Raw genomic sequence first — 16,746 nt, 5'->3', positions numbered from 1 at the left:
GATTTCAGCAGTTCTCAAAAAGTTTGTACATAGCCACGTCAGCAAATTTTAATTGATCCTATTTTGTTACCAACATTTAGTAATGTAAGTCGACTTTCGTAAAATATACATACACATACATACATACAATCACGCCTGTATCCCATAAAGGGGTAGGCAGAGCACATGAAACTACTAAAGCTTCAGGGCCACTCTTGGCAAATAAGGGGTTAAAAGAAAACGAAACTGTGGCATTGCAATGACAGGTTGCCAGCCTCTCGCCTACGCCACAATTTAACCCATATCCCATAGTCGCCTTCTACGACACCCACGGGAAGAAAGGGGGTGGTGAAATTCTTAACCCGTCACCACACAGGCAAAAAAAAAATATATAAAAAAACGTAAAATATATATAGGATAATTGTTATAATTAAGAAAATATAGATACTATAGAACCTTAATGACAATGATGATGATGATGAAATAAAACGTACTAAAATTTCACTTCATCAAAAAGATCTTGGTAACAAAATAGGAATAATAAAAAAAAATTTTTTTCTTTAAGTTTTGTACAAACTTTTTGAGAACTGCACATTTAGGCTTCTACTAACCCTTAGTTAATTGTTATTGTCATCCATGTATGTACTAACAAAATATGTGTCTCTGTTACACGAAATAAATAAATAATAATAAAATCAGAACGCTTACATTTAAATCTCGTCAAGTGTAGGTGCAGTCAGCATCGAATCCGAGGTGAGTTGTGATTAGGGCTTGCAATATCGGACGATTTTCAATTCCGGAACTGGTTTTCGAGATTGGACTTCAATTCCGGAATTCCGGAACTAGTTCCGGAATTGGACAATTTTTTTTCGTTTTGTTTTCTGGTGGATTTCTGATGAAATAATACAATTTTAAATTATAATTTATTATTAATCGACGTTTAAGACAATAACTCCGTACCTAAAAGGCATATAACACTGCAATTTTCATTTTAGTAATTTTACAGGAAAGCCCATTTTGTGTCAAAATCGGTCTTGCTAAGTATTTCGAACAACAACAAACGATACAAACGAGGTTTTAGTGCCAGTTTTGTGATAGTAGTTAACATTAAAGTAAATATATTTAGCATTATTATTTAATAGTATTTGACACATCAATCAGTAATAAAAACTACATATTTTAGACAAAAACTAAATAAAACTACCCCAAATACAGTGTTTTCCTTCTGAACTTATTTCATATTTGAGGATTTACAGCAATATGGACGAGGACAACATTATTGTCTTATCAATTTAATCTAATAAAAACAAAGGTTTTAAAACTTTTAAATGCATAAATGATCGATTAAATGGTCGATTGTCCACCGAAATAATGTAAAAGTAATAATTTACAACAATAGCACAACGTCTTATTCACATAAATGTAATAAAATAAATATTGAATTACCTGTATCAGACTCGAGGCCCAAAAAGTCAGATTTCCTGATTTATACCTAGGTACATGTACATATAGACCTTGAATTCTTGTAAAAAATAAAGCATAGTTTTCATATCCACCATTATCCATACATTGCAGTAAAGTCCACCAGTTTAGTAAAATATGCACACGTCTTTGTGAAAAGTGTATAAGTAACTACGACGTTATGCTTGTGAATGAATGTAATACCAAATACTACGTTTCGCATCTGAATTTAAGTTCGCAAAATCAGAAAGTGACAATGGTTAATATTAGCGCCATTAGCGGGTTAAAATTTAAAATTACACTATCTCGCTCTAACTAGCCCCTTTAGCCATAAAATAGGGTACTACCTGAGTCCGAGCAGTGTCTAACTTATGAATTTACATATTTCTTATACATTCTGTGGTAATTTTGTAAAATAACCAGGCTGATATTACACTTTTTTATCTAAAAATATATATTTTTTCAATTCCGGAATTTTCGAGATTATGTGTTTCAATTCCGGAACTGTAATATCGGAAAAATTGTCCGAAATTCCGGAATTTCGAGATTCCGGAATTCCGGAATGCAAGCCCTAGTTGTGATAGAGGAGAGTTGTGACAATAGCAAGGTTTTGTAGTTCAAGCTTCAGGCTAGTAAATTCTCTCAATAAAGAACTTGCTGATAAGAGTAATAAGTTCCAAAAAATCGACTTTGTCACAACTCGCCTCTGTCACAACTCACCTCAGTCTCCCTGTAACAGCCGCGCACACCATAAAAATAAAGATGTGTTCCGGTGTTGTTTGTACTGTCAAACAATTCGAATCCTATTCCACTCTAGAACCCTCTCTTATTGACACCGTGTTTTATTCGCCCTTGCAGTCACTTAGACGTGTACTTTGAAAAGGTTCTACGGTACGGTAGCCTAAGATTTAAATTAGTTTACTGTACGTCAACCAATGAGGAGGCACACTCAAAGGTTATGACAGATGGCGCCACCCTATTAGTCCATACGTGAAAGCGAGAAGATGATTTTTTTTTCTCTCACACATGAATGACAGTGAGCCTACACTTGCACAGGCGCCGCCTGGCGGGATAAAATGTCAGTGTACCTCCTCATTGGAACCCTAGGCCACTTTAGAACTATGTCATAGTGACGTTATAAATCAGATTGTAAGAAATCTCTTACTGCTTGTCATTTTGACAAGGTTATAGAGTGGGTTCCAATTGGTTGACTGTACCTATAATAAAATGTCGTATTATAAAGTGGCAATCTTCCACAGATTGCTGAAACCTGGTTGCCGCACCATCGTGCTCCTCGTCGACATGCAGAGCCGCGTGCAGCTACTATCCAAGTTCCACAAGATCGTGTGGCCGTACCGCAAGTAAGTCATCATCATCATATCAGCCCTTTATCACCCACTGCTAGCATAGGCCTCTCTTCTAGCACACCTCGGACACTGGTGATCAAATATATGAAAGAGGCGCGTTCCTAGCACACAGTCTAAGCTCGTGTAGGTGAACAGGTGGACTGGTCGCGTTTTTGACAGGCGGTAACTGTGAGGTAACCGAGAGGGGGTGGGCGGCACTTTCAGCGGGGAGCGGGAGTGGCCATACTGTACGATAGTACTCTTTATTATACTGTGCTTCTAGTACGCCACTTCTCCCGGTCCTGGGCTAGTCTCATCCAGTTATGACCCGCAGTTTTTCGGAGTCGCAAGTAACAAGTACTCTATTCTGTATTGTGCCTGAGCTGTAAATTCACATTTTTGACACATTCGTTTTGAAGTATGTTGCGACGTGGCTAAGACGTATCGTTTGCCAAATCTAGCGATTATTTACGAATTGGTTGAATCGATTAGGCCCTATGTACAAAGAGGCGCTTAAACAAATGTACGATTCCTATCAACTTACTGAAATGTCATTTGAATCGAAATGACAGACTCTGCCACAGCACTAGTTTAAAAATAAAAATGAATGATAAATGACATAAAAAGTAAATCCTGCGTGATAAATTAATATTGTAAAATACTCACTAACGAAGATCCGCAACAGTTTAATTGATCGATGTAATAGTAAACAGATGTTTAAAAAAATATTAAAGTCAACACTATTAGATAATATAACTGCCTAAGTAGTGGATTTTCAGTTAACATATCATGTCATGTAAATATTAGTGGGTAGGAATGCGTAGATATTTCGTTTCACGAGAGCGACATGTTGCAGATCGTAAGAACATATAAATAAGGTTCATAGACACTGCTGTCGTGAGACGAAGTAGGTACGCAAACGCATGTTAGTTGTAAGTTGCATTGTGGTTTGTGGTAAACAACTTAATTAAGGTAAAATATGTTTGAGAGCGCACTATTCGCCAACAAACTGGTTCCAGTTTGGCGAAAAGAAAAAAATGTAATATAGTCATAAGTTTTTTTTGAAATAAATAAATAAAATAAATAAATAAATAAAAATGTAACATGTAATATTATGTTTAAAGTAAGCGATATATTGTTTTTTGGTACTCAATTTTTTTAATTATTATTACAGGATTTTATTTAAAATTTCATTAGGTCGCGCCAGTTTACGTTTTGTGGACACTGTCATGTGTCAAAAATGTGAACTTACAGCTCCGGAGCTGTCCGGGACAATAGGTCCGTTGCACTGCATCAAACCATTCAAACCGTCGGTTACCAAATTTAGCGTTCGCAATTTTTTTTATGGGACTTTATTAGACTTCTGCTGCGTGACACTCTTGTGTCTGTTAACTGTGGTTGATGCAACTGGCCTTAAACCTGGAACGAGCGTTACAATGTCGGATAATATAAACCTTGTTTATTTATAGTTTGGCGTATATCGTTTCCCTATTTCTGATATTCGATGGCAGTCGTAGACAGGGCCTTAACCATTAAATGCATAGTGATGTATATAAGCATCATCGATTTTTGACTCTATTGACAGCACATGCTGACATAGACATCACATCATAATTCAAATTACATAAATAAAAATAAATAAATGAATAAATATTGGGGAACACCTTACACAAATCAACCTAGCCCCAAACTAAGCAATGCTTGTACTATGGGTGCTAGGCGACGCTATACTTACTTAAATAGATAAATACATACTTATATACATAGAAAACATCCATGACTTCAGGAACAAATATCTGTGTTCATCGCACAAATAAATGCCCTTACCGGGATCCGAACCCGGGACCCCGGCTTAGCAGGCAGCATCACTACGCACTAGGCCAGACCGGTCGTCCTTCATCGGTCATCGGTTATTTGCAAGTCTGACCGCCCTCAATGCACAATTTACTATTCTATGAACGAGACTCAATTGCACATAAGACGTCACTGCAGTTTCCGCTGCCCAACATATATTCGACCCGACATATTGAAATAACCTTTCTTCAATAGATAGCAAAGACATATGTAACTCCGCATAGACGGATAAAGTCTAAGAAAAAACCGTACCTCAAAGCCCTAGAGAAAAAGGTACGGTGGCCTAGATGGCGTTACACCTTTGGGGAACGCTCGGCTAGATGGTACTAATATTAATAGTTATTTGACATTTTAACACATATCAAGAAATGGGTTAAATTGTGGCGTAGACGAGAGGCTGGCAACCTGTCACTGCAATGTCACAGTTTCGTTTTCTTTCAACCCCTTATTTGCCAAGAGTGGCACTGAAGCTTTAGTAGTTTCATGTGTTTGCCAAGAGTGGCACTGAAGCTTTTTAGTAGTTTCATGTGTTCTCCCTGGATACCCCCTCCCAACTGAGGGGGACCTTTATGGGATACAGGCGTGAGTGTATGTATCAAGATAACAATATGGGCCAAAATGTCAAAACTGAGGTTTAAAAGTTTTGAGCTTGTGTCGAGAGATGGCAGTATATGCACCGTGATTACACATTTTACTTTGACAGTAACTCTCTATAATACTCGATCCTCTTTGATAGATAGTTTGAGGTCAGGAACAATTGTCCATTCTTTGACAAGTAATTACTGAACAATGGACAATAACTGGCAACTGCACGTTTATTGGGAAAACATTCCTCGTGCAAGTCGTAACGTTTCCTAGATAGTATTGTGAGTGTACTCTAACATAACAAAGTAGTTACCATTAATGATAAAGTTAACATATCGTTTGTGACGTTTGTATTCAAAAGACACCACATAGTCCACATGCTTTTTTTTTTATACTACGTCGATGGCAAACAAGCATACGGCCCGCCTGATGTAAAGCGGTCACCGTAACCTATGGACGCCTGCAACTCAAACAGTGTCACAGTGAAACTTGTACATTCCCTTTTGCTTAGTCGGTTGTCGATAGGATCGATTTCATATTGCAGCTATTTTGGAAATAGCGCCTTAGCATTATTAGTAGGTAAGTATCCTTTTGATCGAAAAAGGCACAGATCTTGGATCTTGTTGCTAGTGTTGCTACACTAGGGTTTGCTTACGGGTCTATTATAGGTATTTCATCATCATTCTCCTTGCGTTTTCCCGGCATTTGCCACGGCTCATGGAAGCCTGGGGTCCGCTTTGACAACTAATCCCAAGATTTGGCGTTGGCACTAGTTTTACGAAAGCGACTGCCATCTGACCTTCCAACCCGAAGGGTAACTAGGCCTTTTTGGAATTAGTCTGGTTTCCTCGCGATGTTTTTCTTCACCGAAAAGCGACTGGCAAATTTCAAATGACATTTCGCACATAAGTTTCGAAAAACTCATTGGTACGAGCCGGGGTTGGAACTCGCGACCTCCGAATCGAAAGCCGCGCGCTCTCACCGCTAGGCACTGATGTGCCGACGGAAAGTTTCCAAAATTCTGAAACTTTCACATAGGAAAACTTCGGAAACTTTCCATACTTTGCATGAACAATTGTATGGGTGGAAACTTTCCATTTCATAAATTTAAATTCCCTTTATTTTTCGTGAAAGTTTCGTGAATTTTTTAAGAAATTTAAGATTTTTTTGGAAAGTTTCCGCAACTTGCACATCACTACCGTTAGGCCACCAGCGCTTCGCAGGTCTATTATAGGTATTTATGACATAATAAAAGATTAAAAGCAAATAAAAAGGAAAGATTTTATGAGAAATTCTAAATTGTATGAAAAAATCCTCGATTTGTGGATTTTCTAGTCAGGCCCCGTAGCTGAATGGCATTTCTGCGACGAAAACGAAACGCCGCGAAAGGTAGTCTGGCTCTGTCGCGCCAATACGCAAGAGCGATAGAGATAGATATCTACGAACGTTTCGTCTCGTGAGCGTTTGTGCATTCGGCTACACACAGATGTTTTTTTAGTCGTACACAAGCTTTATAATGGCATTAAAAAAGTTTGTCAAAGAAAACCTTATTTTCGCACCCTGTGTGTGTCTTCCAAAACCTGTAAACGCCAATCGTCTTTAATTTGAAATCGAAGAAAGATCTTCCGTTTTCGCACAACAGCACGAGATCTGGCGGGCAAGCGCGGTCGCGTGATAAAGCGTATCACGTCAGTCCGTCCTTTTCGGTGCTACGACCGCTGGGACGCTTTATACTTATTTCTTTTTTTATTTTATTTTTTACAGAAACAAAACGCTCCTCTTCGCGTATCTCCAAGTGGAGCGAAACATCGACTGGTTCCGCCGCGTACTACAACTATCTCTGGGAGGGCAAGAGTTGCGAGTGAACGCTAGGAACTGTGTGGGGACAGTACTGGCGCTCAACCCGCACCGGAACTACTTCTGCATATACCACGCCAAGCATCCAGAGGGCGCCAAGCCTCACAAGGTAAAATATACTGCATTAATGTGTAAAAATATAGTAGAACGCAATATTGACTGGTTGTTCAAGTGAAAGAGTTTGTGTATTTGGGAACGTTGTTTACAAGGGACGGTAAACATGGAAAAGATATTGAAAGGAGAGTGAATGCTGGGAATAGAGTGAATGGAGCACTAAACGCTTTTATGGGCAGCCAGAAAGTGTCGCAAAAAGCACGTCTGGCAGTGCATAGAGGAGTTTTGGTGCCTACACTTATGTATGGTAGTGAAAGTTGGGTGTGGGAGAAAAGACTTCAAAGTCAAGTGAATGCCGTGGAAATGAGAGCGTTAAGAAGCATGGCTGGTGTAAAGTTGAGTGATAGGATCAGAAATAGCGTGATAAGAGAGAAGTGTGGAGTGGATGTAGATGTGGTGACAAAGATTGAGATGGGTATGTTAAGGTGGTTTGGGCATGTAGAGAGGATGGATGAGAGGAGATTAACGAAGAAAGTATATGAAAAAGGAGTGGAAGGGTCAGTTGGTAGTGGAAGACCTAGGCGAACTTTTCTTGATCAAATCGGGGAAATATTGCAAAAAGGCCAGGTCAGAAGTACTCGAAACCGACGAGCGTGTATGAGAAACGTTATGAAAGTGTGTGAAGCGAAAGTGGTTTGTCAGGATCGTAGTAAATGGAAATCCGTGATCTCTGCCTACCCCTCTGGGAAACAGGCGTGATTGTATGTATGTATGTTGTATGTATGTATGTTCATATAGCTGTATAGAGGAGGGCAAGAGCTCCGAATGAACGCTAGGAACTGTGTGGGCACGGTGCTGGCGCTCAACCCGCACCGGAATTACTTCTGCATATACCACGCCAAGCATCCAGAGGGCGCCAAGCCTCACAAGGTAAAATATACATACTACATTAAAGTGTCAGTATAGTAGAAAATGGAAATCTGTAGGAGGGCAAGATGTTCGAATGAACGCTGGGAACTGCGTTGAGGAATAATGGCTCTTAATCCGTCCAACTACATCCACATATACCACGGCAAGTAACTTATCCAGAGCAAAGAGGATTGAGTATTGTAGAGAGTTACTGTCAAAGTATAATGTGTTATCACAGTGCATAGGCTGCCATCTCTCGACACAGGCTTAAAACTTTGAACCTCAGTTTTGACAATTTTGCCCATATTCTTAGCTTGATATGTGTTAAAATGTCAAATATTTTTATCAGCGCCATCTAGCCGAGCGTTCCCCAAAGGTGTAACGCCATTTAGGCCACCTAGAAGGTAAGTTTTTTTCTTAGACTTTATCTATCTATACGGAGTTACATATGTCTTTGTCCAGAGGGTGCAAAGCCACATAAGGTAAAGTTCACCCCATAAGTCACTAAGTGCGTTTTCACATTATCCGATCTGATATCGGATGTCGAAGGATTTCAAAGGCAAAAATCAAAGATGGCGGCTTAAATGTATGGAATATCGGTCCTACATCCGATATCAGATCGGATAATGTGAAAACGCACTAAGGCTCAAAACTAAAATAGCAGTGTGACTGCATAGTTAAGGCACAGCATTGGTCAAGAGCAGTGCCAAGGTTACGAACGCATGCAACCAGTAACCTAAATGTCTGACACAGACAAGGGTCCCAGGACTCTTGCGCGAGGATTGAAGTACTGTTTCAAAATATTCAAAAGTCTGTGTAGCGTAACCTCGCCCAGTTGTATCGCGTGTCACAATCCCTAGAAGGCCAGTGCTGCACTTCTTTACTAAAAACTGATTGTTACAGAGGATGTCCCGAATGACGCGGTCGCTGGGCGCCTCCGCGGACCCCGAGGCGGGCGCGTTCATCGGCTTCACTGAACGGGACTCCAGCTCCGATGAGGCACCGCCGTCTCCATTACTGGAAGGTACATCCTTTGGGACATATTGTAGCTCAATGAACAGTGGATCTTGCACAACGCTTAAGGCCGATACATACTTACTTACTGCTTACTGCTAGCCTTTCTCCGCAGATGTTTTGTCTGGTTGCCTTTGGCATAGGCCTCTCCCATACTTCTCCATGTTTCTCTGTCTAGAGCTTGTCTTCTCCACAAGGCTCCAGCTACCTTTCTGAATTCATTTTCCCATCTCATTTTTTGTCCACCATCCTTCCTTTGGCCGTCTCTTGGGTACCATGATGTTATGTCCTTTGACCATTTTTCTCTTTTATCTCGGAGCATCTGACCAGTCCATTTCCACTTTAGTTGCTTCATTGTCTGATTTACGTCAGTTATCTTTGTTCGTTTTCTAATGTTGTCCAACTTTATTCTATCTTTAAGTTTTATATTCAACATGCTTCTTTCCATGCTATTTTGGCAAATAAGGCCGATACATACACAGCAACTTAAATCCAGTTATTGTGCCTACTTACGATTTTCACGAGTTGCATAATGCGAGTTTTAGTGAATGACCCACAGACCAATACAACAAGACGGCCCTTACAGGGCGACTCGCGGTCACCAAGCATACGACAAATCAGGTTTATAAAAGTTTGAACGCGTGCGACACCGATCAGTAGCGCCCAAGTATACGACCCGCTAACAGTGTCCGTGTCCGCTCGGGAAAAAATCTTAAATAATCAAATTTAGTTGCAAACAATGGTCTCTTGCAGCATAAAGTGGTGTGGCAAGTCTTCTAACACTTCTACATATAAAAAAGATGGAATAACATTCCACAGTTAAGTCAAATTAATTATTTTGTTGAATATTGTTTATTATCCGCGGAGTTCATTTATACTGGTCAATATGGTTGTGCTGAGCGGCGCCGAGGCGCGTCCATCCCTTTTTGCCGAGTTAACAATGTGATATGCTATCCCTTTCACGTAAACGACTAGGCATGGGGCCATGTTAGTTTATGTCTGTTGCGGGAACTTCGTACTGCCGTTCGTACCATGTGCTACCATTTTATGAAATATAAAAGAAAGCAGATTTGTAATAGTGAATAATTATCTAGAATCTGTAGAGTCTGTAGTGGTATTTAGTTCATTGATTAGTTTAGAATATTTAGTTGGTAATTTAACTTAATAAACGTAAGTAAAAATGCACAGTTTAGTTATTAGAATGATTTTTATTGAGATGCTATCACAATCATCATCCTCCTTGCGTTATCCTGGCATCGGCATTCGCCACGGCTCATGGGAGCCTGGGGTCCGCTTTGGAAACTACTACCAAGATTTGGCGTAGGCACTAGTTTTATGAAAGCGACTGCCATCTGACCTTCCAACCCGAAGGGTAACTAGGCCTTATTATAATTTAATTATAATATTATAATTTGTTGCAAAATAAATTCACCACAGTACTGGTACCGGTACCATTGTCTATAATAGACATGTCCCATTCCCATCCCTACTGCTAATCATAAAGGCGCGCCATTATTTGAAACGACCAATGGCAGCACCGTGCGCGCCCGCCTCACCCCGCAAGGATTGGTGATTTGCGTCTCGAACAATATCGCTTGCATTTGGCTTCTAGTGGGGTGTTCTGTGGAATGACCATAGAGCTGTAGGTTGGAGGGAGACAACGCGATGGAGCCTTTCGTTCCCACATATGTTCATCTATTCTCAATTGTTAAGCTAGCTAGTTTTGGAAATATAATACATACATACAATCACGCCTGTATCCCATAAAGGGGTAGGCAGAACACATGAAACTACTAAAGCTTCAGTGCCACTCTTGGCAAATAAGGGGTTGAAAGAAAACGAAACTGTGACATTGCAGTGACAGGTTGCCAGCCTCTCGCCTACGCCACAATTTAACCCATATCCCATAGTCGCCTTCTACGACACCCACGGGAAGAAAGGGGGTGGTGAAATTCTTAACCCGTCACCACACAGGTAAGTGGAAATATAATATAAATCTATTTACACTAAAATGGGTCATTATCGACGGTTATAGGCCTTTAGCACATCATTTATTAATTTTTACATACTTTCATTACAGAAAATCTGCTAGACGGTCTGGAGAACTGGCTCGACCGTCTGTTCGAAGGCAGCACACACCGCTACTACATCAACTACTGGCCCGACATGACCTCCAAGTGAACGCAGCTCTGCCAGTATTACTTACCTACTATACATCCAAGGGTACAAGCTACGCTTGAACGCAGATCTTCGAGTTAAGTAACTTTTTTATGGATATAAACAGACCACACCAATAATACCGTAGTTCACAGTTGTACCAATTTCGGCAAAAATGATGTTGTAATTAGTACAATACTGTATAAACAAGGTCTTTATTACAACCATTATTTTATTAGTACTATTATGAACTAGGGTGACGAATATAAAAGTTGTATGATGTCGTTAAGTGAGGTAATTGGGTTACTAAGGATAACTTTAAACTTGAAAATTGACCCTAAGACTGGTAAATCTCATTTCTGAAATTGTGACAAGTTTTGTCTAATGTCATCCCCAGATACCTTACTTGACTAAAGTAAAAATCTGAAATAAAAATAAGTATCATGTCACGAATATGGAAAATGTTAATCTGTGCTCAATGCTTGTGAGCTACGCGGTTATACGTTAGTTCCCTAATACATTCAGAACTGACGTTTAGGAGTTTATGTGAGAGCATTCTGGAATGAAATTTGAAATATTCTAGTATTATCGAACGTTTTATAGGCATTGGTCCCACCAGCGAGTAAGCGATGAGTCATCGGCTATAAAAATAAACAAAAAATAGTCGCTCCCGTGTAAACAAAAGAGAGAGCGAGCATTTTACAGTTCATCGTTCAGCTGCGAAATATAACTTTCTTGCGCTATCATCGCATCTCTTTCATTTCCACGAAAGCGACTATCTTTTGTTCGTTTCTAACGCCGACAGCTCATCGCTTACTCGTTTTGGTGGGACCATGACATAAGCGAGTTATAGCGTACTGTAGAAATTCACTAAGAAGACTAAATAGCTCACTGAAACTTAGAATGGCAAGTGAAAGTAATGATATAAGTAAGATGGCTGCCATATACGCTAAGTATTGTCATTTAAATGTATTTATAACATGGTTTTTAAAGAGCGTGATATTACGAGTCCAAATAGGCTAAATATCGATAACTGATCATTCGAATCACCTGATTTCCTTATCGAATCATTAAAAGCATTTTCTTGCTAGTAGTGTTAAATAATACCATAACATAACTATAGTTCGACATAAAGTAGTAGAAATATAAAATAGACCATAAACAATCTCCATACAAAATTGTTGCCATATTGTTGCCGTGATTGTAACGTTGAAAATGGCGTCTTAATTTAATTTATCTTATTTTATGTCGTACTGTATAAAACCCATCAAATATTTCGTGGGATGCTAATTACAATTTGGTGTCGTGACCAGGATATTACAGTTTAGTTCCATGAACTTTATTAGACCTTAATTCATTGAAACAAGGTTTATTATAAGTCAAATTTTGTTATATGGAAATTTTGTACGGTCGACTACAAAGAGATGTATACACTTTTTCACCTTATTGCATTGTAATAAGGTGAAAAAATGGATACATCTCTTTGTAGTCGACTGTATCATCGGCTAGCTAATACTTTGTATATAAATGGACTTGTAGTATCATGCAATCCTGAACTAGTATAGTACATTGTGTATTGACCCGATATCTCTCTTCGCACTTTTATAAAGTTAGCTTTATTTTAGCTACTTCGTCTCACCATAACTAGCGTTTTACAATATAAGTACAATGTAGTCGAAGTGTTATCAATTTTATAAAGTATACCGCGGAAAATTAAACATTGAGAAAAAAGAGTAGAAACAGTAGGGGGTAACGGGTAACGCACGTCGAAACACTGTTATGTACTAAGTGCCATTATTTAATTACAAATTATTTATATTTTAATGTTTTACGTTATGGTTAAATTGTGAACAGCTGTTAAATTAACCGTGGTTAATATCAATCAGTTGAAAATGTATCAGTATTAGTAAAAAAGTATCAGAATGTAAAAGTCACAAAAGAACTAAACACAAAGACAGTCTTTAACACGTTCACGAACGGCTAGTGACGTCATCTGTCATAGACCAAAGGAAACAAATGACTACGCGTATGCTACCTCTATAGCATACGTGTCCACGAATGTGTTAAAAAGGAATTTAATAAAATCGATAATGCCATAATAGATAAAGGACAAACAATCTAGTCATTTTTAAATAGGTATATGTACCTATTGGCTGCCAATATTGCGTGAAATATATACTATTTTAGATTCACAGCTTATGTAATTTTTAATTTTAAAATATTGCGGTAAAAAACCGGGTCCCCTACTCGCGATAAGCATCGTTAATAAGTATTAGGGTAAATGTGCCTATTGTTGGCTCTCCATCTCAGAAAATTGTCATGGGTGGATTTTGAAACCAAAATCATATTGTTGTGGTTATTAGGTACATTCTATGGTAACTTTTATACCGTGTTTTGTCTTACGCCTTAAAAACACGCTTGGTTGTTATACCGTCACATACGAATGTATGCCATATAGTCGATATACACTGCACTTCGTGATAAGTATCTACTGATTTTAAATTAATTACCTACGTAAGCAAATAGCAACAATGTAGACTCGTAGATAAAGTAAGTTAGATCAGGTTTATAAGATTTTTTAACTCGACATAAAACACGTAACATTATGGTTCAGTACAGTCGTCTTCATAAATAAAATACAAAGGATTCTTGATATATGTACGCGAATTAAGAAATCTTGCTAATAAATTAGTGTTCAGATATCTATGACCAGCTCTGATAATTAACATCAAAACGGGACGAAAATTGTTTGTAATGTTTTGCTAACCCTTTGACGACTGTGCTAAGATCATTTAACACGTTCGGTGCCGGTGACACAAGGTCTGTGATCAAAACAACAGTGACACGCATGAGTGTTCAAACATAATTACCGCCCTATGCCGGCGACACAGCAGTTGTGTTCAAAACGTTCATATTTCTATACTGCTGGCATAGAAGTAAGAAGTTGACTTATGCCAGTGGCATAGGAATGAGAATTTAGTAATTTCTACCGGCATAGTGTAGGCTTTTAGTAAAACAGTGCCGGACACGAATGTGTTAAAACCATATTTTAGAAATTCACGTTCCCAGTAAGATCGTATTTGGTGCTAGTCTTACATTTGGAAGGCACCGTTTTGCAATTTTGAATAACTAGCTTAATAATAGATTATGCTGTTAGGTTTTATTGATAAGGTTATAACGGATTTACGTCTGTGTAGTTCTGTCAAAACGATGTTATGGTGCCAGTCTGGTCACCAAGTTACTTTTCAAAAATAGTTTTTGCCTTACTCCCTTTATACCTACATGTTTTATATCACATTTCTACGTTTTTCCTTGTCTTAACGGATCCTATGAAAATAAGAACCGCTCATATAAAGATTTACCTTTCTCAGGACGCCATCACAGGGCTAAGTTATGATATTTAAAAGAAATATTACATACATTAATACATCGAGTTCGGCGATATGTTTTGAATCATTTGGAGACTCGTCATCAGGCATGAGTGCTCACTGCGGCTAGACTCCGTGGCCATATCCGTATATTTGAATGTGTCTTACGAAAGTTTAACATATATACATTCCAACAATTGTTGCAACGACGCGTAGAATGGGTTATAATATCGAGCTACCAAACATGTATGGTTAATTTCGAGAATTAAATACATTTGTGTGAATTTTTTGTAAAAACGTCCCATTTTGTTGCTTACCAAAAATACAAAATTTGTTTGTATCTTTATATGAATAAACTGACAAAGCGGCTTTATAGCAATCGACAAAGTGGGACCATTTACTAAACTCACTCATATTTACTGATTATTTGACACAGCCTTCTCCAATTTAGTCTTTTAAGATTATAAATTAGAGTTGATTAAAGATAAATTAAGTTATTTTGGTGTCAATCGTAATTATTTAATTGAAATTATGCTTGGTATCTGCAATCTCAATGTTAAATGACTCATGTTACAGGTGGATTCACAAGAGCTGACACGAACGAAATAAGTGAATGAAAATATCTATGTGTATGCAACCAATAAAATTGTGTCTATGACTATACAGTGTATAAAGTGACAATCATACAATGAAAGTATCGCTTATTCCGTTCCTGTCGGCTTTCACGAATCAATCTGTACTTCCTATGTGTTCCATAAAAGTGATCATAGACTTTGGCTAGCGAATCATGTCGCTATTTTCACCATATGAGCAAAGTTGATCTCAGGCTCTTCCCTATTTCAGTCGCATTTATCTGACCGAAACTCGTGTATAAAAATGTTAACCTTTCTGTATTTTTTTTATTTAAATTGCGGCGCTATGGGAGTTCGCCAGGCCAGTACATGAGCCAAAAAAAAAATGGCTCATGAGCCATTATTTTTATCTGCATGTAGCTATAAACGAGCTTTGATTTTAATTTTATTATAAACCGCATTTTTTGTGTCATGACTCGCTGGTCAAAGTCCATTGTCTAAGCATTCATAAGCTGGGTTTAGACGTGCACGTTATTGCTGCAAGTTTTGAGACGCAACTATAGGTAAGAGTGAGTGGCAAATATCTGCATCTCTATCTTGCGTATACTTCTGTTTCAAAACTTGCTGCAATACTTGCACGTCTAAACTCAGCTATACAAACATCTAGTAATACTTATTTTAAGCTATACTTCTTTCCTTAAAAAATAATATAAGTTGTTTATCTCATAGCTATTGCTTAGAGAATATTTTCATCGATTAGTATTCAAAAGTATTAAGCTCTCTATTCTTGCCTGCACCGTTATTTATAAACACGGGTGTACCATGCTAGTCAAAAGATTTATACCAAATATTATTTATTAGCGAATAATAGGATTGTAATATGTCTGAAGCCAGGCAAACTAATAATTGTAATGTACCCATAGTCCATACGCGGATGTTGAAAAGTTGAATTAGGCTTGCATTTTATCGCAAGCTTCGAGACTCGAGACACATATCGTCACTACTTTTTAAAAAACTTGTATCTTCGTCTGTCAATGAAAAGAAAATTGTAGTGAGTATGTATGGAATGCATATAGACTTACTGCGTTTTAACTTTGAGGAGAAGCATGAGATACGAGATTTTTTAAAAGTAGTGACGATATACAGTATAGATTAACCCCCTTATTAATAAATGTACCAGTGCTTTACCATCGAAAATTTTCACGCCCCGCCACTGAAATGTACATTAAAGTTATCAAGCCGATAAAGTTAGTTTGTCACTTTCTATCACACCAATATGTCCGAAAGGGACAAACTAACTTTATCGGCATGATAATTTTAGTTTACGTTTATGAATAAGGGGGTTAGAACTTAGAACATAACTTTTAGTGTCCAACGAAAATTTACTCGACGAACTGAATTGCTTTTATTCCTGCGATTTTAAGACGTTTGCCTGCCATTTTTCTTGTATAGTGGGCCGCTAGAAGGGTCTGGTTATATTGTAACGCCCTTAGTCATAAAAAAAGTCACTGAACTGATTAGTTATTATTATTATAGTGTTTATCTCTTTCTCAGAAATACACACGTCAACGTGACAGAAAGGGACAATAC

At 38.2% G+C, this 16,746-nt stretch overlaps 1 protein-coding gene across 1 annotated transcript in view; it reads left to right on the top strand.

Annotated features, from left to right (window-relative positions):
• LOC125227893 (dnaJ homolog subfamily C member 16) overlaps positions 1 to 16,273 on the top strand; it is a 50,656-nt gene extending 34,383 nt beyond the window's left edge. Inside the window, exons 11-14 of the mRNA XM_048132292.1 lie at positions 2,700 to 2,801; positions 6,990 to 7,191; positions 8,949 to 9,069; positions 11,140 to 16,273. Of these exons, the coding sequence (XP_047988249.1) occupies positions 2,700 to 2,801; positions 6,990 to 7,191; positions 8,949 to 9,069; positions 11,140 to 11,240 (526 nt within the window). The 3' untranslated portion in view covers positions 11,241 to 16,273. The remainder of the gene's footprint in view (positions 1 to 2,699; positions 2,802 to 6,989; positions 7,192 to 8,948; positions 9,070 to 11,139) is intronic.
• Positions 16,274 to 16,746: the final 473 nt, after the last annotated feature.

This window comes from Leguminivora glycinivorella, chromosome 7 (assembly GCF_023078275.1).
Source record: "Leguminivora glycinivorella isolate SPB_JAAS2020 chromosome 7, LegGlyc_1.1, whole genome shotgun sequence".
NCBI lineage: Eukaryota > Metazoa > Arthropoda > Insecta > Lepidoptera > Tortricidae > Leguminivora > Leguminivora glycinivorella.
The sequence above is the reverse complement of the archived record's forward strand: the minus strand, read 5'-3'. Positions and strand labels throughout refer to the sequence as shown.